This window comes from Zosterops lateralis, assembly GCF_965231275.1.
Source record: "Zosterops lateralis genome assembly, chromosome: 5".
NCBI lineage: Eukaryota > Metazoa > Chordata > Aves > Passeriformes > Zosteropidae > Zosterops > Zosterops lateralis.
This window is the reverse complement of record NC_139766.1, coordinates 23,785,246-23,807,639: the sequence shown is the minus strand read 5'-3', so window position 1 is coordinate 23,807,639 and position 22,394 is coordinate 23,785,246. Positions and strand designations below refer to the sequence as shown.

Sequence of the window (22,394 nt, the reverse complement as noted above, 5' to 3'; positions counted from 1 at the left end):
TAGAGAAGAAATAAGCAGCACAGATTTAAAGCATCAAGGCAAACATACTCTTAACACAGATGTGTTCATAGTGACTGCCAACAGTTGTGTTATATGAAAAGCAATCTGTCTGTGGTCTTGTAATGTACATTAGTTTGTTGTTCACTGTCATGACAGGTAGAAGAATTATAAAAGAAAGGCCTCATAAAATCAGGCCTGCTCTATTAAATTAATAGCTAGCCTACATCTCTTTTAAGTGTAGCAATTTGCAAGTTCCCATATGAAAACAATCATGGTATGAAAACTTCTTAGCATCACAACCTATTCTTGGGTTGAAAAACAAATGCACCTGCAATAACAAGGGATTTGTCCCATGCGAATCATGGAACATAAAGAAAATATGTAAATGATACAAGAATAGAGAGATTTGATAGACAAGTAAAATACCTTTTACTAACCAGTAGAGTAAGTGGCAAGAAAGCTATTAACCAATTAAACTTGCAGGTCTGTAAAGACTGTATAAAATGAGTTGTGAAAATTAAGATTTGGCTTTTCCCTGCATGGAGATAATGGAGTCTCAGCTGACTTATTACAATTCTCAAACTGATGTTCTAATTCATTTTCACCCAATAGTGGGGTCTTGTCTATCCACGCCTTTATGATCCATCCAGTTTCCAATACTACTCTGCCATCAGTCATGTGCACTTGATCTCTTGGCCTCTTTTTAGTAGGGGTTTCTATTTGCTTTGTTTTTCTCGATAATTTTATTTTCTTTAATGCTACATGCTTAGCACTGCATGAGGCAACAGTTAGAGTGTGCATTTGCTTATGGTTAGAACTTTGTCACAGTTCTGTGTCCCTGCCAAGGCTCCTTCCAGAGTTCCTCTTGGAAAAGCTGCTGCAGAGCAGAACCCTGCCCTGTGGTGAAGGGTTTCCAATGCCAAAAAGTGTGATCTGTGGTTTGTTCATTCCTTCAATCCTAAAGTTCCCCAGCTTTTAGGCATTTAGGCAATGTTTTGGATCACAACTGCACTTCAAGAGAGGTTTACAGGTCTGTACAGGGTTCAGATGGCAGTATTTATGAGTTTGGTTCTTAGGTTAGAGATCATTAACCCTGAAACATTAATTGGATTTGCAACTATTTAAACACACGTTCCCCAGAACTGTAAAAACAACCAACAGTACCTGTGTTTTCATTTTTGTTCACCTGTCTTTTCATGGGCTAGTGTGTGATAAGGTGGATTTTTTTTTTTTTCCTTTGTGTAATTTCTTTGCAATGTCTTGTGTAGCCGGCAGGAAATATGAAACATCTACTCAAGATAAAAATACAAGATTATAGACTTACCATGGTTTAAGAGACATTTTTTCATTCACTTCTCTTAGCCACACAAGGTTTGTGGTAGTATCTTTGATCCTCTCAATCCCAAATAGCAATGTTTGCACAGTATACAATTCTTAAGTATCTTTCATCCTGCTGTATTTATCGACTTCTTTTGTTTTTCTTTGCCGGCTTTTGGAAAGAGTCTGGGTGCAAGCTGACAGCCCGACCAGCACAGAAAACTGTCTCTAAGAGAGAAGATAAATTAGATAGACTACCGTAAGACAAAAGTTGGCATTGGGATTACTTTAAATTATGACAGGCCAACAGTTATTAATTGCCACTAATTATCTCTAAGACTCAAGCAGAGATGCATAACAAACATGCTTTCCTGGCATTGCCAGGAATGATGGTTTTACTGAGCTCATAGACTCTTCATGAAGAAAAGCTACACTCTGTTTTTTAGCTTGGCTTGGTTTGCCTCTAGGTATTAGTTCCAGAAGACAGTAGACTGCATTATCAAACCTTTTTGGGATCAAAGGAAGTACTTTGTTTCTTGGCTTGTCAGTGTCATTGGTGGGAGGCAGGGAACCATGATGCTGTGTTAATGTGTTAGAGTACTAAGCAATTCTCCTGTCACACCTAACTCAGCCAGCCATGGTCTAAAAATTAGGTCATATCTGGCTGGAGACACTAGATGATTTGTTTCTACTGCATTTTGTGCTGTTTTGTTTTAAAGAGAAGAGAACCTCTAAATCAAATAAGAGGAAAAAAGCAACCAACAATAAAACACAAACTGGATTTCTTACAATCCAGCTGCTGGCAACATGCAGAGAAGACAGACATGCAGGCATGCATGCTCAGACTTCCACCTCTCTCCCACTTCACAGGTGTGTGTTTATATACTTTGTTATACTGATGCTGAGTGGAGCCTGGTACATGTCACACGTTACTGTTTTCTAGTTCTGAAAATCCACGTGAAGGTCAACTATGTCTGCTGAGCCACATCAGCACATGTATTCACTTAATCACAAAATACAAAGTTTTTGGTCTTTAGGTGTATTTTGAACAGAAGAAAGTTACTTTTATATATATACTTAAGTACATGCATTGACTTGTGAGTAGCATGTTGAATCTTTTTAGGGTTTATTGAGAGATTTTTGTTTGCAGTGAGTTTTTGGGAAATTGTTGTTTGTTTTTTTTTTCTGAAGCCTTTGTGAGCATTTTGTTTGAATTTTGGTAAGGGCTTCTTGTGAACTACACAAAAACTTGTCAGGTGCCAGAAGCCAAGGGCTTTCTCATGTCTACCTCACTTGGAAGCACCAAGAGGAAATAGGAGCAGGGAAGGAGGCCAGGTCTTTCCCATGGAGGGCAATATGTGGGGTAGACAAGGGTGTCGCCATCAGCTCACTGTACTGTTTTGACAGTGGGTTGCATAAATACGATGGATGCTGCCACCAGAGAATTTCAGACCTAGGATAAAAAAAGACCAGGAAAAAAAAAGAAAAACAGTTCACCATCTTTACTAATAAAAGATTTACCTGCTGTCAAGTTGAACAGATAGTGTTCCGTCATTTTATGTCCTTCTTAAGATACGCTCCATTCAGTGCAAGGACTGTATAGGTTGGATAAGCCTCTGAGCAATCTGGTCTGGTGAAAGGTGTCCCTGCCCACAGCAGGGAGATTGGAACTAGACAATCTTTAAGGTTCCTTCCAACCCAAAGCATTCTGTGATTCCATATTTATCCTTGTGTTCAGAAAGCAGCTAAGAAATTGCAGATGTGGTTGAGATGTGAAGAGCAACAAGGAAACAGTGTGCTTATTGTATATATGTAGTTCTTCACCTCTGTTATGATTTATAAAATGTTTCTCTCTGCTAGTATTCTGCTATTCAATTTAATATTTAACTACTTGTAAAAAAACCCCTTTCTTCTGGTACAGTAAAAATCAGTATTTTTAAATTTGCAAAGATAAATATTTAATACTCCAGTGGGTATAGCAGCACTTTTAGCAAGATTCATGAGCATCTAATGTGCCTAAAACAGTTCTGCAATCTTAAGATTAGGCCACCTTAATAATTGCTAAAAAATGTTTTTTTTAAGTATCTTGTGTAGCCCTGAAGTGAAGAGCACCCCTGAGTATTGACCCCTCCTTTTTCTCCTCTTTCATCTTCTCCTTCATGGCCCTTTAGAATGGAAAGTCAGCACTTTTGTGGGTTTCCAGCAGAGCTGGGTCAGGAAGCAGCAATGTGGAGAATTTTCATGTTGATCTCCTTGGTTGCAAAGAAAAAAAAAAAAAAAAAAAAAAGGGAGAAAAAATCCACAAAAAAGCTCAAGGCCTGAAAGGCTTTAGTTTTTTTTACCTACGCTCATTAAAGGGTTTAATGCAATTGCAGAGTGTGTTTGCTGTCTGATACCTGAAATGAGATGCATCATTGGAGTGGGTACCAGAGGTACAGGAAGCAGGCTCTTAGGCTGGTTTTCCTGCTTGTTGGAGTGAGCCTGGATGAATGCATTGTGCAAACTCAAAGAAGTCGGAAGGAGGAGAGAAGTTTTAAACAAAGGGAGAAACTCATTAATCTTTTTATCCACTGGTGAATTTTATTCTTCCCTTAGTTTGCCAAAGTTGACATATTATGCATATTTAAAATACTTTAGTGTTTTGGGGTGGGGATTTTTTGAGGGCAGTTGTTCCCAAACAGCACACCAGCGATGGTGTGTGAGCTTGATCAACTCACTGACTTCACAGCATATTTTAGAAGGTGGCAAGTGAATATTCGGCTTTTGAGCTCTAAAGCTGATTTGTTTGCTGCATCTTAAGAAGAAGGATTGGTAACTGCAGCATGGGCCTGCTGTTGCAGCTCCTGGGCTGAGTGACAGTGTGCTGCTGGAGGCCGCAGGGCTCCCAGCAGTCACCAGGAGCTGCCTTCCTTCCAGCAGCTCCCAGGATCATTGTCTGTTTTCCCGAGGACCTGCAGGATGCTGCCAAGAGCAGAGAAAGCTGTGTGGCACAAGGCAGCAGTGCTGAACCATAAGTGTTGGTCTACTCTTGCTGAACCTTTAGGGGTCATCTAAAGCATTTGTTGTGTCTGGCCAGGAGGTACAACAGTCAGCCTGTTGTGCCCATTGCTGGCAGTGCACCTGTAGTTCAGTGTGTAACACCTGTAGAGTTCTCTGGAAGAAGCCTTGGTCTTGCAGACAAACTCTTATTGACGTAGTGTGAGGTCTGTATTTCTCCCACCATAATGCCTGAGAGCAAGTGAGCAGGTTTAATAACAATTTTTATTCTCTACCTTTTTAGATGTAGAGTAGAGATGGTGCCATTCAATTTGTTCCATTTTGTTTTGTTTGCAGAAAGTACCATATGTGCAAAATAATGTTGCCTTGGCTTGTTCTGCCAACTGAGTTCTCTGGTTGGCTAAACATCTTCCTGCTAAAAAATGTATAATGAGTGTTTTATTTTAAAGGTAATTTTGAATTTCTTCTCAAAAAAGCCAGTGTTTCTCTTATGATAGCTTACCTTCTTCTTAGCTCTGAAATTGTTATTGTTTGCTACCGTACCGTTTCACTATTGAAGTGATTGCTGTAATCCACAAAAAAGTGTGATTTTCTGGTTAAAAGCCAGACAGTGGATATCTCACAAGAGACATAATGCAGTTATGTTTTCTTTCTTTTCAGTTAAAGCTCTAGATTCTAGCTAAAATTTCAATTCTACAATTCTACAAAATTTCAGTCTATAGTTAGTTGTGCTTTGTCCTTTATTGTTTTTATATTTGTGTGCATCCTAATAGTTACTGCTCTCTTACTTCCTTCTTTATGTTAACAAAATTATTTTATTGGAAGACATTGGTGTTACCTCCACAGACACCTTTCATAGCAAGTGATGCATTCTTCTTTATTCTTTGAGTATTTTCACCTTGCCATTCATGCCAATTTTCATGCCTAGTCACTAATTGGTTCTTGAACGTCCCAAACTACCACAACGAATTATATTTTCATTTTCTTGCCTTTGAGCATAAGCCGATCTACAAGGCCTTAATTTTTTCCCATTCTAAATGGAGACCTTTCACCTTAACTGCCTAGTTGCTGTTGTATGACAGATGTTTTTTTGTTTATTTTTAGTGCTTCGCTGTGCGATCTCTGGGCTGGGTAGAAATGGCAGAAGAAGATCTGGCTCCTGGAAAGAGCAGTGTTGCTGTGAACAATTGCATCAGACAGCTCTCTTACTGTAAAAATGACATCAGAGACACTGTTGGCATATGGGGAGAGGTAAGAATGGTGTGAACTTCTCCTCCTCTTGGAACGTCCTCTTGCATCATAAAACATCTCAAAGGAACAATTCTGTAGACAGCTACGTCCATGTTCTGTGTTTGGGATTTCACTACTTCAGCCTGGCACTGCCAAATACATAAAAGGGTTCAGGGTAAATGTTGACTTTTTTGTTCCAAACTGCTCAGGACAGCAGACGCAACAAAGAGGTCACTTTTATGTTTCATCTGTGCTAGTACACACTTGTGCAATGGTATTGTTGGGGACACAAAGGCCAAACTGTTGAAATTCAGTGTAAGTCGTCCTCCTGACCAGAAGTCTGAAAGTGAAGCTTTATAACAGCATTTTCAAAGGTTTCACAATGACAAAAGGCTTTAAGGAAACCCACAGTGGCAGGGTTGTGGTTGTGAAGTGTGTGAGAAGATTGGAACTGATGGACAGATGGTTTATCTTACGATGATTATTTTATCAGTATTTCAGAAGGAAATTAATTATATGTCATCAGTCTGTCTGTTGGCTCCTCTCCAATAACTCTTGAATCTCTGCACCAGTGTCATCCAGTTTTGAAGGATGCCAGATTCCCACACACTGAGGGAAAAAGAGCTCAGATTTCCTCTTTCTTGGTTTGCTGAGGGGTCAGTGTGCCTTTGTTGCCTGAACCACGGTTGCTCTGTGCTTCTTGAGTTGGCAGCAAAGAGAGGATAACGCTATGGCAACCTGGGGAAAACTGAGGGGAGCTTTAGGTTTTGTGATGTGGAAAATATGTGTGCTGGGGACAGATGAAGAAGTGGAAGATGTTGAGGGGTCAGTAAGTGAAACAAGAAGGGAAAAGCTAGGACATACAGAGGGCGCAGGAGACAAAGCCACAGTAAAACATCTTTGTTATTTGACTGTTCATGGAACAGCTTAAACTTCTGCCAAATCTTATTTTCTACCTCTCTCCTGACATTTTCAGAAGGGTTACACTAATGTGGATTGGCCACACAAGATCTGAACACAAAAGTGACAAAAGAGTGAATGTTGTAACTTTTCCTTATGTGATCTAAGAGAAATGGCACTGCCAAACAAAAAAGAAATCAGAAGAAAGACTTACATTTCAGTAAAAATTTCAGGAAAAACAACATTCAGTCTCCCAAGTTGTTGTTGCAGTCTATGGCTCAAGTCTACCATCCTGATTATGACCACAGCAATGCCAAGATGCTGCAGGGGAACAGCTGGGAGAAAGTGCCCTTAAAATTTGAAATTATGTTTAAAGGAACACATAGTGTTCTGTCTATTTAAAATAATTTCAGAAGGATTTTTATATGTAAGAAAAATATGTTGTACATATAAATGAACAAAATAATATTGTTTTTCTTTCTTTCTTACACCTGGGAACAGTTTTATTTAGATAATATATTTAGACAAGCAATTAGATATGTGTCAGTCATAGACTTTGGACTAACTGCTGACCCTAGGATAGAAAAAAACCCCAGTATCTTTATATGTGTGTAATCTTATCCATTTTTCAGCACTTTGATCAATTTGAAATATATTGTTTACTTTGAACCCTCATGATTTAAGAGTTAATGTACACATTTTTTTGTATTTCTCTCTGTCAGTCCCCTTGTTCTTTGTTGGAAACCCTTGCAAGTTTTCAAGCCAAACTGGTGAAAATTTTGGACCTCTCAAATGGATGTTTAAATTATGAGTGCTATTCATTTAAAAAAAAAAAATCAGCCTGACAAAACAATAGAGACACTGTGCTTGAATAGGTGGCTCCTGAAGTAAATCATCTTCCTGATTTTAAGAGTTCATTACATCCAAACACATTTTCCTGCCTGCAATGTAAAGCTTCAAGAGTGATTAGAACAGGCATGTTTTAGAGAGGAACCTGAAAAAATTATACTCCATCACTGATGTATCAGATGGAGCAATTATAGCAGGAATCTATTATGAAGCTAAATGACTGCACGTAGGAGTTTTAAGATTGCCTAAAAATTTACTGGAGCTAGAATGTAATGAAAGTGAAATTGGGGTTAGGACTAGCCCCAGGTTTTCATGATGTAAAAAAATGCAAAACAAATCAAAAAACCTCCCACACCCTGGGTAAAATCCTGACCCTGCAGAAGCTTTGTTAGTGGCCTTAATGTGGGATTTCATGCCCTTTGCTCCAAAAGAAATTACCTGTAAATTTTGAACTTGTACTGTTCTGTAAAATCTAAAAAGAAAAACTGTTCATCTGTTTGTGTTGCTCTTTTGCCATGAATTACACTTGTGTACATTACAATATCACTTACATGAAAAAGATGTCTTCTTGCCATTGACCTATATACTGCAGCCTGTAACATTTCCAGAAAAACTGCTGGGATTGAGCCTCTCTTTCCTTTATTCACTTTCCCTCCATGGCTCTTCCTCATCTCAAACCATCAGATCTCTGCAGCTCTTCAGCAGTCTGAGACATTAAAGCCTATATTCAAGCTCCTAGCCTGTCCAAATTCTTTTTGACCTATGCAGTGCTTTCATCTCTAAAATAGCTTTTGTATAATAAGGCAACAAAATTTAGCAAAATTTATTGCTTCTGGCTGCAAACGAGTGATTCCCCTGAGCATTGCAAGGATAATTTCCTGTGACTTATGTTGCTTATCTGCCCATTCTCCAATTTTTTCCAGCTAATTTGGATTCCATTTTGTTACTCTAATCCCAGTGTATTTTTCATGAATAACATATTTTTCCTTCTTGTAATAATTTCCTTCTGGAACAAATATATAAGTATAAAATGGATCCACAAAGCAATCTTTGTGACACTTGGTAGCATTCTTCACACAAATCGTTTAGTGCTTCTGACCTCCAAGCAAATTTCTCCCTTTTTTCCTTTGTAATGTTTCTTTTTTTGTCTGCCAGAACCATCTCAGTACTGCTGGTTTGCCCCATTTTTTTGCATGACTATCACAGCTATGTCTGTTTCTGCTTCCCTAGGAGCAGTCTAAATATCCAGCCTTGCATCTCAGCCACAGATGTGCTTTTTCCATTAGGCAAAATATGCTTGTGTTGGCTTTGCTCCTACCAAGCGTCACCTCTCTCTCCCACATCCCCCTTGGTACTTACACTGCCAGCTCTGTGTCACAGCTTCCCTTGGAATCCCTGTTAGGAGACCTGGGGCTGGGAGAGGAGATGGGCAGTGCCTGCCCCTTGCTGCCTTGCCTACAAACAGTGGCAGAAAGCCCTCATGGAGTGACATAAATGTATTTCTTATACAGACACAACATTAACATCCTAAAGACTTGAGCCACTGTAACCAAGCGGGAAACATTAGTCAGTAGGGATTCGGACCCTTTCCATTCTTTCTGTTCATGTATAGATTCTGGTACAAAAGGGAGGAAACAAAATACTCTATATTTAGCTTCTGATAGCTTCCACCTGATCAGCAGGAGCTTGTCTTACTGCTCAGCAATAGGTCCAGGATCATTTCTGCGGGATCTCATGGTCTGAAGAGTATGTGCATAGCCTTCAAGAAGGGGGATATTACATGTGATAGAAGAGGCAGCAGACCTCTGCTGCCTCTCTGCTACAAATCCTGTCAAGAGAAGGAAGATAAGAATTTGTAAATTAGTATCAAAAGAAAAATCATCTTTAAATGTGTTTCCTGTAAGAGAAAAAGCATTATTCTTGTTCTTACATGCCAGAAGAATTGGGAAGAAGTCCTGGCTCCAAGATTCCACAGTCACTAGCAGAATTCACATTCAGGTCTTAATCCTAGGTTTCCCCTTTAATCTTTCTTCAAAGAGTAAATCCTTTGACACATACAAATTGCTGTCTGTTCCCATAATTCATTGGTTAAAGTTTATGGAAACAAAACACTTTGAAGGAAGGAACTCTGCCTCAAAAATACAGGTTTTGCTATAAGGTTTTGCTATGAGGACAGACCATGACTTCACAAATATTTGGAAGAATTTACTGAAAAACTGATAAACACAACTTGTTGAATAACTCAATAGTTTGTGTCTGAATGAGTTGTATTTAAAAGACATTAGAGCTTTTTGTCATTGGGATTGTTTGAAAATATAGTAGCAAGATAGCATCTTAGATCTTTTTCACACCTAAAGTATATGAAGTTTTTTTCACTTGCTCTTGGAACAACCCAAATTTTTGAGTAAAGATTAAGCTAGTCTGAACAGCACAGGCATAACACCTTGAGCCCAGCCAGTTTGAGAGGGTAATTACTGTGTAATTGTACTTTATCTGGAACTGCAGGGCAAAGACATGTACCTTATACTGGAAAATGACATGCTGAACCTGATTGATCCCATGGACCGCACAGTTCTGCACTCGCAGCCCATTGTGAGCATCAGAGTCTGGGGTGTGGGGCGTGACAATGGTCGGTGAGTGTTCACTCTTGTCTGTCTTGACTTGGTGCTATTTCAGTCTGCTGATTCATAGTACACATTATTTTGTCCCAGGGCATATGAGAAGGTGGGTAAAATCTTCTTTTTGTTGCTGGTGTTACTTTTTAAACTCTCTGCTTTTCTTAGTTTATTTTTTTAATACTGTTTTGTTAAATCTGCAATGAACAAGCCTTTCAGATTAACTCATGTGCATAAAACTGCAAGTGTAACATTGATTTGTTTCAGATATATGTAGTACTTTTTGGTATAAAAGCATGTTTTCAAATATGTCTTATAGTATGTTTCTCCTGGCTACATGAAAGCATATCTTCCTGCTGGTTCAAGTCAAAGGTACTATCCAAGGCTCTGACTGTGTGTGTGTGTTTCTACTTTCTTGAGATATTTAATATGATGGAGAAAAAATTTGGATTGAGGGAAAAGTAATGGGTTTAAGTCATTAATATTACTTTTAGTTCTTGACGTAAGAAGATCCCCAAGGATGTTGCAGAAAACTGAGGTTTGTCCCTGAAATGTGCTGCCTGTGAGCTGAAGTTGTTCCTTGTGGTAGGGAGCAACCAGGAGTGTGTGCTAAAGGCCTTCCTGCACTGCACCTAACTTTCCTTACGTTTCCTTCCTGACTGATCTTTTGGTAGCATTCTTGTTTGTCGTGTAACATTGCTGTGGAAACAGGGTTGTGAAAGTGACTTATTTGGAGCAGGACAGTGAGCTGTCTCCCAGTCTGATTGGGCATTTTGATGTAGTGAAAACATTGCCATTCACATCGAGAAAGTCCAGGATCTTAGGACAGTGCCCATGCTGACACAAGGATAGTAAGGATTGAGTAACACTAGCAAGCTTCTGCTTTTTTTGTCCATGTTTGATAGTGTCAGGTACTGCATGACCAGTACTGGCTGTGATGGAGTACCCACATCACTGGACAAGGGAAGGGTTACTGATGTCATTTATCTGGACTTCTGAAAGGCTTTTGACACAGTCTCCCACTGCATTCTTCTTTCTAAATTGAAGAGAGATGGTTTTGATGGGCGGCAGGGCCAGGGAGGGGATTCTGCCCCTCTGCTCTGCTCTGCTGAGACCCCACCTGCAGGGCTGCATCCAGCTCTGGGGTCCCAGCACAGGAAGGACATGGACCTGTTGGAACTGGTCCAAAGGAGGCCACCAAATTGATTAGAGGGATGGAGCACCTCTCCTATCAGGAAAGGCTGAGAGAACTGGGATTATTCAGCCTGGAAAAGAGAGGGCTTAGAGGTGACCTAGTTGTGACCTTTCAGTACCTGAAGGGAACTTAAAGGAAAGACGGGGTGAGACAATTTACAAGAGCATGTAGTGACAGGTCAAGGGTGATGGTTTCAAACTGAAAAAGAGTAGATTTAGATTACATCCCAGGAAGAAAATCTTTACTCTGAGGGTGATGAGGCACTGGAATAGGTTGCCCAGAGAAGCTTTGGATGCCTCATCCCTGGGAGGGTTCAAGTCCAGGTTGGATGGAGCTCTAAGCAACTTGGTCTAGTGGAAGGTGTCCCTGCCTAAGGCAGGGGAGTTGGAACTAGATGATCTTTGAGGTCTCTTCCAACACAAGCTATTCTGTGATTGTCAAGATATGTGCAATAGGAGGGGTCTGGGGTTTTTTGTCTCCAACTTTTGGTAGGAAATGTAATTTCAAACATGAAAAATCTTTCCCAGTAAAAGATTTTCTGAGACTTGTTTTATCTGCCTCAAAGTTTCTGATTACCAATGGCTAAATTTCTAAAAGGAAAGGTGATTAATTTTTTAGGTGCCTAAAGGTTTCTAATTTTTTCACTCTTATAAATGACTGATAGTCTACTGAAGTCAACTAGGCATGGGGTAAACTGTTTTTCACTTCCTTGAGTACAGATTTTTTAGAGATTTAAAAGGGGCAAATCCAGTTTGAAATGCTGGGAAGTAAAAAGGTTTTTAACTCCTAATGAATAAACCATTAGAGTTCTGTTTGCATCAGAAAATGGGTGCATTACACATTTCCCTTCAAGTCAGTTTTTGTAGTACCTTGTTTTGGTCAGAAAATAGAGCGTTTTAAGGAGCACCTAAATGTGACACAGCTTTACAGAGTAAAGGATGCCAGCTTTGATTTTCATTAATTTTTTTTTAAAGCGTTTACAGTTCTTTTCCCAAATACTTACATTTCTTTGTGAAATAAAATCATTCCATTATGTTCTTTATAAAGTAAGATAATGAATCATATTTCTTCAGGCTGGGTACCCACTTTTCCTAAAGATAGAACTGGTCATGGATGTTTTTAGGAAACATTTAAGAGAAATGTACCTTTTGCAATCATGTGGCACCAGTAACGTTGTATGCTTTTGGTGAGATGTATCTGGGGCTGGGAGGCAATAGCAGACTCTCCTAGATGAACATAAGCCCTACCAATAGGGCAGGATTTGTTGGGAAAGGTCGTGTGTGCACAAGTCACTCTGTCTGCTCTGACCTGCTGTGGCACACCACAACATTTACCAAAAGCTACATGCAAGACAGGAAATCTCTGATCCCACTCCTGTCCTTTTTCATGCCATGTCTGGGAGCCAAAGATGAATTACAGTTCTGCTAAGACTTCTAAGAAACTTACGTATCTATTAAGAAAAGATTGTTTAGATATGGAATATGTGGGAGAAGTACATGTCCAATTTTAAAAATACAAGCAACAAGAATCCGTCAAACCCAGCTGTTCCTTTTGGTCATAAAAAGTAACCACTTTCTCAACTGTTTTCCTGAAAGGAAGTTTTATACATGATGCTGACAATACAGAGAAACTGGCAGAGGAAATAAACTAATTTTTTCTCATGTTTCTACTGTCAGTAGTAGGAGTAGGCTTTTCTGTGTTCAAAGTGAACATTTCATGTTTCAAGCATGATATTCCTTGACCAGTTGCTGTAAGGAAGAGCAAGAAATAGTTTATTAAATTTTAATACATATTGTGTTCAGGTATTAAACACAAAGTCGAAACAAGCTTTAATATTTCATTTGCTGGCACATGAATGTTCTTAGCCACTTTTATTGAAATTTGAGTTTTTCATCAAAAGAAATTTAATTTCAGAACTTCCTATTCATAGCTATTTTTAAGAGCCCTTTGCTCCCAGGGATAAGGATAACATCCTCTGTTCCTTGAGATGAAAATGATTTTTAGAAATAGAAGACTTTTGTTTTATATTAGAAGAGGCATCTTTAAATGGTACCTTAAAATAAGCAAACATAACCCATATGTAGTATTAAGAAAGCTGCTAATAGGAAGGACTTTGCAGAAGTAGGTTTCTTAGGCAGCTGTTTTTGTGAAAGTTAAGACCTACAAGAGAACTGTTTAATATTGTTTGTAGAGAAATTCTATAGAAGTTCTAAGAGAGACTTTTCTCATAAAGAACTAATGAAAGATTATTTTTAAATAGTGAAATTGACTAAAAATCACAAGTTTTGTCTTTTTATGTTGTTTGTAGGAAAGTAAATGCTTGGGAGGAGGAGAAGGAGTGTTTTAAAAGTTTCATTTTGATTCTCATTTTTTTCTTTTAGTGTGTGTTAATAAATTTATCTTTGTAACTTTTAAGTTTAGGTTTGCTTTTGCTTCTCTCTCAATCTTATCTTACTGTTATTTTTCTGGTGATGGCAAGTCCATAATCAGGGAAAGTTGCTTTTGCAAAAATGGCTTTAGTGTTTCTCACCTCAGTAGCAAGCGGTGATTTTACCAGGATGAATGCAAGGACTGTGTGCTGATGTGTACATGAAAAGAGCTGCAGTGCAGTTTCCAGCTCAACAATATGGTTGTATGTTTTCTCAGCTTGTGTTCTCTGCACAAGATAAAGTATAATAAACTTTCTCTTCTGCATTAGCAACATGGTCAAGAAAAGCAGAATATAAAATAAATTAAAACTGAAATGGTGTTTGCACCTGCTCTTCTGAAAAGATAACACCTCTCAAAGAATGTGTAATTTCAGCTGAGCTCTTCAATCTCTGAAACACCATTAATCAATATTGCCTATTCCCTTCGGTCCCTGTAACCTTGGAATAAGGACAAAACATACTGTAAGGAATTACATAAACAGGGCATAGGTGAAGGATTACACTGGAGGAAAAGGATTTTACTGGCTTTTCTGACCTCTCTTATTAGCTGAGTTTTTACAGTTATCTTTTGGTTTTTCTTATTCCCTAAGCCAGCTGCATTTGAAGATCTCTTTCTGTATGTTTTGGTAGCATTTTCCCTTCTCACTAAGAAATGGTTTAGGTAGTTATTTATGCTAAACTTCCCATTTATATCCATAAGTTCTGGCATTGTTGTTTGGAGGTGCAGTGTGTTCTAGGAGGGAGTAATGAAACAATACAGCTGTAAAATGGGGAAATCCAGTCAAGCTTACAGAATTAATGGGTTTTAAAGCAAATATGGTCAAGCGGGTACAAAAAGCTGCATGTGTGCGTTTATACCTTGATTCATTAAACTGGTTTATTTTAGCTTTGGGATTTAACATGAAAGACACAGTAGACTGAAGATGCATTAAAATAGGCTGGCATTAATTTAAAATATTATATAATTTAAAACACCTGTAGTTTTACACCAATGGTTTTCTGTTGCTGGTGGCTTCAATTGGGGCAGTATCCTCTATCCTTTCTGAGTAATCTCACTAATGAGATGAAAAATTAATACATAGAAACGCAGAATCAATTAGGCTGGAAAAGATTTCTGAGGTCATTGAGTCCAACCTTAAAACAATCACCACCCTGTCAACTAGACTGTGGCACCAAGTGCCACGTGTTCTTGAACACCTCCGGGGATGGTGACCCCACCAACCTCCCTGAGCAGTCTATTCCACAGTCTAGTCACTCTTTCTGAGAAGAAATTCCTCCTGATCTCCAACCTGAACCTTTTAAAACAGCACTTGAAATTATTCTACTGTAAAAGCTTCAGTTAAGACAAATGATACATCTAGACATGGACTACAAATAACCACTGTGATATAGTCAGGCTGTCTCAAAAAGATGGCATATTGACTGAGTCCCTGGCTTAAAGCCTTTAGATGGATTTGTGCTAGAAAATCTGCACACATTCCCTGTTATTTCAGCTATTAAACTCAAACACTTTAGGATACAGCTAGAGTAATCCATGAATTTAGGTGGCTATCACAGAGGTCCCTCGAGAACAGCTGAGCTGCCTGTGAAAGTGTCTGTAGCTTGGGAGAGCAACTGATGGCCAGCCTGGGGTGGGAATCTTATGCGTTCTTGCATTCTTCTACTATTCTTTTTGCTGCATGTTAATCAAGCAGATTCTGTGTCCAGACTGATTTCTGTAACTGCTGCTTCAACTCCATAGGAGTTTGCTCCTATGGAGCAAACAGTGATGCAAGTGATGCAAAAAGCAGCTGCTGTCCACTCTGTAGCTGTCAACAGAGAACATCCATCTTACTCCCAGACTCTTTACAACCCTCCTAGATTTCAACACCCAGAAGTTTTGATCTTACCTCATAGTCAAAGATGGTTTAAACTTACCTTGTTTACTTTGTGTGGTCATCACTTGGGTGCATACACCTTCTGTTGATTCCTCTCCAAGGAGGCTGTGGAAACAAAAAATAGTATCTTCCTTCCCAAACCAGTTGGAGTCAATGGAAGGTGCCCGCCTTTAATTCACTCCCTTTATTTTCAGCAGTGCTGAAGTTGCTCTTAATTACACATCTCTCAGAGGCTATATTAACATAGGGGCTATGTATAGAGAGAGCCATCTATGGAATAAATTATTATCAAATAATTAAATAATACTTTTCTTAAAAACAGAACGAAAAACCTCAGTAGCAACTTTTTTGTATTCTTGGGTTCTCATCTCAAGACCTTTTCTAGTCTGGGAGATGGGAGAAAACCAAATTAGTCCACTAATGATTTCACTTTGTTAGTCTAATGTATATTGAAGCTGTTCAGTTAGTATTAAAGTAGACATATAAAAAACCTTCTGAGGAGAAAAGCCACAGAAAGCATAGGCCATTGAAGAAAAGAGCCATGCTTTACAAAAAATTGTGCCAACTTACTAACACCTTGCTGGCTAAAAGTTCATGAAGCTCTCAGCAACTTTGATTGTAGTATGTTTGTATGAGCAGTAAAAGACTTTTCTGTGTGTAGTAGTTTACTTGAAAATGTCAACCTTTTGCAAGAGATGTAATTACTTTGCTTATTGTTTTCTATTGTAAGCAAAACTTAGAGTTTTGTAAGTAAAAATTGTTACTAGGCAAATAATTTCAGAAAAAATGCTGGAGAGGAAAAAATATTTTGTGCAGCAGAAAGTATTTAATTCAATTATCTCACTGTTAGGCTAGTTAATAGAATATGGGACATTCACAACTTTCTAGTGTAGCAAATTAAAAAGCAAAAGTAGAGACAGAAAGTGACCTGTGTAGCTCTTCTTTCTGTCCAAACATCTTACGCCAGTTTTGTACTGGTGGTTAGAAAGAGAGTAGGATGCTTCTATATACACCTTTATTGTGTAAATGTTTATATCCACCTACATAAAAGCACTTCTGATGTTTGCATGAGTGTTTACCTGATATCAGGAGGATTTGTGACATGTCTAGGTATTTGTAGAGCACTGAATGTCTTCTGGCATTTGCTATATGCAATAGTAAAACAAGGTACAGACTTTGACCTGTGTCTCTCTCTATGTACAGTCACAAATTTGACTACGTGCTCTTATATAGTAATTTGAAATGTGCCTTAAAAATATAAGATGATTCTCTTGCTAGCAATTTAGCACTTCAATTATTTAAGTCACATCTACCTCTGGATGGTTTTTCACATTTGCTGCTAGATGATTGCAATTCAAATATTTATATGCAGTGCATTTTAATGTAAATTGTAGCAGCATATACTGTCTTATCCATTCCATGTATTTAGAAAGCATTTCACTTCAGGATTTTAATTCTGAGGATAGTGTTGGCTTCTTTTCTAATGCTGGCTCCTCCAGGGAAAAGGGCCTTTGTTTGTCAGGGGTATTCAGCACAATTTGGCCTCTGGCAATGCAGGTAGATTGCCTGCTGAAGCCTCTTTGATATGTGCAGATCGATTAGCAAAAATTTAAACACTAATTTGGGCAAATGAAAAGATTTTTGTCAACAGATAATTCAAGTGTCTTAAATGTTTAGGGATTTATTTACTGACTGATTTGGTTTTGTATTTAGAAATTGTTACATTAACATCCGTATTTTTTTAAGAAATTTGTGCTTAGTGACATCAAAAAAATAGTGTGCATTATACCTCTTCTGATGACAGTCATCTTCATACAAATGCTATTCATCTTAATCCCATAAAATTATTTCAATTTCTAATCTGAATTAATGCATTAAACATAGAATTCAATTATCTCCAAAATTTCAGTATTTCGTTGCTTGAAGTACCTCTCTCTCCACCTTGATTTATTTCAAAGTTGGCTGGACGTACACTTGTGCCTCCTGAGTTGTACCAAATTCCTCTTATAATTGATGGGAAGTTTTTATTAGCTTCACCATGAGTTGAGTTAGTCCATAACTTACAGAGGTGGACCTCCAAGACCTGAATCCTGCTCAGCAAAATCAATGTAGTACCTCTGGGGGCATCAGGATGGTGTAAACATTTCTTTAACACATTATTTCTTTAAGGTGTAAACATTATTTCTTTAAGGACTAAGGTTCTCATACAAGCACAAAATAGCAGGATGAAAAGTCAGGAGCCTGTGGTTTTTAAAAGAGTATGAAAGAGCTAAAGGTCTGCAAGGTGGCTGTCTTCAATTTTGACATTGTATTTTCCTGATCCTATGTTTAACATCAATGAAGTGAGTTTTTCCACTTCAGACAAGACCCTGTGAAAGTCAGCTTGCCTGTGTTCTGGGATACCTCATACTGACACAGCAGTGTTTGTAATGATGCTGTATTTGCCAACAAGGTGCAGAAAGAGGTACTGTAGATTACTTACAGAATTATTTTTTAGTAGCTCAGATGGGAAGGGCCCTACTGGGTCTTTGCAGACAGTTTCAGAGCAGTGAAGGTCCTTCCTTGGGCAAGCTATCACGAGTGTAGTTCAGTTTGCTTAGGTTGTATTGAACTGCATTTGCTTTGCAGTTGTGTTTCATCAGTCTTTCTTCATAAAGAAGTTTATTTTCTGACTGTTTTTTCATTTTTTTAGTGTCTGAAGAACCTAAAGAAAGTTCATATATGTATCTCCAACAATGTAGATACGTGTTTAAGATTGATAGTACCCACATCCACAAGAAAATAAATTACTAAGAAGGATTCAATTTTTTTTTCTGTTCTATTTGAAGGACACCTGTGTGTATTTATTTAGAGAAATAGCTTTTCATCTCTGCTTTTACTCAGCCACCATCAGGAATATAATGAGATGAATTAGACAAAGCAAACTGAGCAATTGTTCTTGCCCTCTGTTCATTTATGAAGTACATACATGGCTTCAAGGGCCTTAACATAAAAAAGACAAACAAAGCTCTTTGGAGTGTTGCCAACTCAGGCATTCACAAATGCCATATTCATTTTGTCACTTTGGAGCCTTTAAGGATTCAAGGTAGTATTTCAGATTTTCCAAAATCCATCCATGGATTTTGGAAACTCATTTTGTGATTTTTATGGAGATTCGCATATACCTGCCTGAATCCAGGATTTAAACCTTCTGAAATGCTTCCTCCCTTGCCTCTCACCTTCTCTCCTCTTTTGGAAAATAATAGGAAATTTCAGATAAATTAGAAGATTGGTACTGTTGTTACTGCGTGATAATTTGTGATGGAAGTAGATGATCACGATGAGGGGAGGTTTGAAGCTTCTACATTGTTACAGACTGAAGAATATTGTGGCACTCTGAGGTTTGCAAAAAGGACTGATTTTTTGTTTCCTGGGAAGTGTCGAAATGTTTTGTTTCAGGGATAGGATGGATGCTTCAGAACACCAGAAGGCAGGGCTAGTTTGGGAACCATTTGCTTCTCTTCTGTGGGGCAGAGGTGGAGCATTTGAATGCTGCAGGAGAATGAGTTGGGATGAAACCTGCTCCAGCTTTTACCTCAAGTGTAGGACTGCAAGGTACAGTTGTGAGCCAGCAGTGTGAGGGCAGCTGCTAGGACTGAGCTAAAATGCTAGGACTGAGCTAAAATACACTCTTGACCTCGCAGTATGGATATGTTGCTATAATAAAATTTTCCTTTTGCTCAAACAGAAACAAACTGCAACCTGAATCCAAGTTCCATACTCATAAACTCATTTTCTTTTTCCCTCAAAATTTTGTATATGTGAAACCCTTGGATCCAGTCCTTGCCAGATGCCCAGAGTGAGTATGAGGATCTCAGATGCTGATAGTGGTTTTGTTTCTTCAGCCCATCTATAGCTCTGCTAGTATTACATGGGCAGTGTGTGATGGGATACTTGGTATTTCACTCTGAGATGCAGATTCTGGCCATGCAATGGGAATATTTGATCAGTTTAGGGAGAGTATGATCCCACCTGTATCTAGAGGATAAGCTAATTTCATTAACTCAGGTGCCCTGCTGTTCACTGACAGTTTAACCTGAGAATTGGGCACATCATTGCTACCAAGTGCATGGAGATCTGCCCAGATTCTTTGCAGTGTTAAATACCCATTCCCTTATTATGAGCTTGGCTGAACCTCATCCCCTGTGAGGAACACAGCAGCTTGGGAAATAGACTCCAGCTGTTGACCCATGAGAGGGCAGCACATGATAGCTGGGAGAGCCTCGAACTCAAGTGTTATTTATACACCAGTCATGCCCCCAAATGCTCCTTCTGCCTTGATTTGGCACTTTTGGCAGTGCAGGAGTTGGATTTTGTCAGCTCTTCATGAGTTGAGAGCTCCCCTGAGCTGTTTTTGCCTTGCCAGGGCTGGCTGCTTGTGATGTTTTTGTCAGTGTAAATTTGACCCATTACTTGCTGTAAACTTATTTCTTTTGCAGCCTGCAGGTAAATTGCAGTACAAAGATCCTTCCTGCCAAGGCATCTGGCTGTAAGTTCACAGCACCTGGCTGGCAGTGGGAAATGGGACTCAGTGTGGTGTTTGCCCTGGAAATTTTTTCACTGTGTTTTTGGTAGCAGTTGTTGCTAGGGAGAGCTTGTCAGCCAAACTTGGCATCCAGTGGGGCATTCTGTGACTTCCAGGACTGGTCTCAAAGCTTATTGATGATTATTCTTCACAATACAGTTCATGAAAGAAGACTTCTGTGTGAGTTTCACCTTTCATTTTCAGAATAAAGGTACTTGACCAAGTAAACTGGAAGAAATTAGATACCACTACCATTACCCTGAAGCCTGTACCTAAAATTTTTAATTCATGTTTGAATTCACATTTTTTGGTGCAATTGAGAATTGGTAGAGCTAAGTTTTACCATGGCAACACAGTTGTAGTTATTAAGCAAATTGTTTGTGCACGAATTGGAAAAGATTTGGCTCAGATTGTTTTTCATTTTCAGAAACTGCCTGCTGGTCAAACCCCTGGGAGATTTTCCTGTATCTGGTAAATCTATTGCCCTTTTTATACATAGCAACTAGAAGTAACAAACTTGGAGGAGTAGAGGATGTGGGGCAAGGGAAGGTGAAATGCTGAAACCAGGGCAAGTTATTCCTTGAAACACGTTTTTATCTAGCAGTATCTTTACTGACAGGTGCACAGGCAGTAAGTGTCAAAATATCAAAACCAACAAAGGACTAGGATTTAACCCCAAGTTGACTTTTTGAAAAGCCAACTAATTAATAACTTGAAAACTGAGATTTAGTTTTAATTATACTTTTTTTTACAGTTTTTTAAGTTTTGCTGAATCTCTTTTTCTCTCTTTGTACTGAAGGAGGATCAGAGAAGAGCAGCTCTCTCCTACAAACTGATCCAGCATATTAAAATGGAAAAAGCTGGCTTCTCTCCTTAGAAGCCTTCTAAGTAAAAGTCTGACATTGTTCTCATGAGTGCTGTTGTTTGGTCAGCTGGAAGACTACCATACCCTCTTGTATTCTACTTACCAAGACTAAAGAAGGACAACAGGAATGAAGAGGGTTGTCCTAATAGTTAATAGTTATCAAATTAATTGTGTCATCATTTTCAAATGTAAAGAAGTTACATTGAATGCTTATTGGAACCTAGATTATAAATGTAGTGCATTTATATTTTACCACATTAACCAGTTTCAGGTGCCACTTTGTTCATCCATAAAATGCCCCTTTCTTTCCTCACAAGTGAATTCCACACTTGTCTCAAGACATTGGAGAAGTTACTCGGACAATGCAAAAAGTTATTACATGGCTTTGAATTCTTCTTAGCACTGAGCATTCAGCACATCCAAGAAGGGGCTGGAGCTGTTCTGTCTTAGACAGATTTGTTTATTGAATTCCCTCCTGTTACTCCCTGGGAATCAGTGGAAAGCTTTTGGGATGGCACAGGTTGTTGCTTGAGCGTAAACGGTCCTGCCAAACCTTGTTGATGATAAGCTGGAGGAAAGGAAGGAAGGAAGGAAGGAAAGAATCCCACTACACTCTCAGGGTATATTTAGGTGGTGAAAAAAACATCCTGCTCCTTATGCATCTGTGTGGCTGAAAGAAGTGACTGCCAGAAAATTGTCCTTAACTGCTTTTCAGTCTCTCAGCTCTGCTGGTGGAAATATCCATGATCATTGGGCTCAGATAATTTAAAGAGACTTGTTGTTGGGCATTTTCATGTGGGCTCATTTTCCTTGGAGACAACAGGTGTGATCCCATAGACAGCTCTGCTAGCACATTTGAAAGAGAAATTCCCTTGGATGGAGAAGAGTGACTTGCAGGGTGGTGACCGATGTCCTTGCAAATTGGGGTTGTTCCTTGGTCAGAGTTTGCCTCCCCCCAGTCTTCCCTCTGCATTGAGGAGTGATGTGCAGTGTTGCAGGCAGCTGTGAAAGCTGAATAACCTGGAATGGGGCTGAAGCCCTGATACATTTTAAGTGCATCCCTGCCAGAAGCAGCCCTTTGTTGCTGATTGAGCACATTTGATGGGGAGTTTTGATAAAAACTAGAGCTCCAGGAACCTTTAGTGCAAGCAACACCTCTAAATTGGATTTACTATTACTGCATGTGCCAATTCTGGAAAATCAAATTATTTGGTGTGTTTGTTTTTACAGCTCAAGGATAAATCTCACTTCCAGCATAAGCAGATGTAATTTCATTGAAGTAAATGCAGTTGTTACTTGTGTCTGAATTTTTTGATTTAGCTGTAAATCTTTGTTGCCTTTTTAAGGCAACTGTCTCTCTGTTGCATTCAGTACAGAGATACGTTGTGAAAGCTTTGCAGAGGTTTTGGAAAATTGAGAGGGGCAGACTCTGTGTGCACTTCAGCTTTCCCCGAAAGATTACTTCTGTCACAAAAGATTAATCTTTGAAGTTTACTGGCTAGAAACACAATGGGTAGCAGTGAAGATTCGTAACGGGGGAGGAGAGCCACCTCTTC

At 38.9% G+C, this 22,394-nt stretch overlaps 1 protein-coding gene across 10 annotated transcripts in view; it reads left to right on the top strand.

The window, feature by feature from the left end:
• APBB2 (amyloid beta precursor protein binding family B member 2) overlaps window positions 1-22,394 on the top strand; it is a 161,645-nt gene that overhangs the window by 110,671 nt on the left and 28,580 nt on the right. For all 10 annotated transcript variants that reach the window (XM_083861495.1, XM_083861497.1, XM_083861498.1 and 7 more), the window contains 2 exons: window positions 5,419-5,565; window positions 9,799-9,926. In XM_083861495.1, coding sequence (XP_083717621.1) covers window positions 5,419-5,565; window positions 9,799-9,926 — 275 coding nt within the window. The remainder of the gene's footprint in view (window positions 1-5,418; window positions 5,566-9,798; window positions 9,927-22,394) is intronic.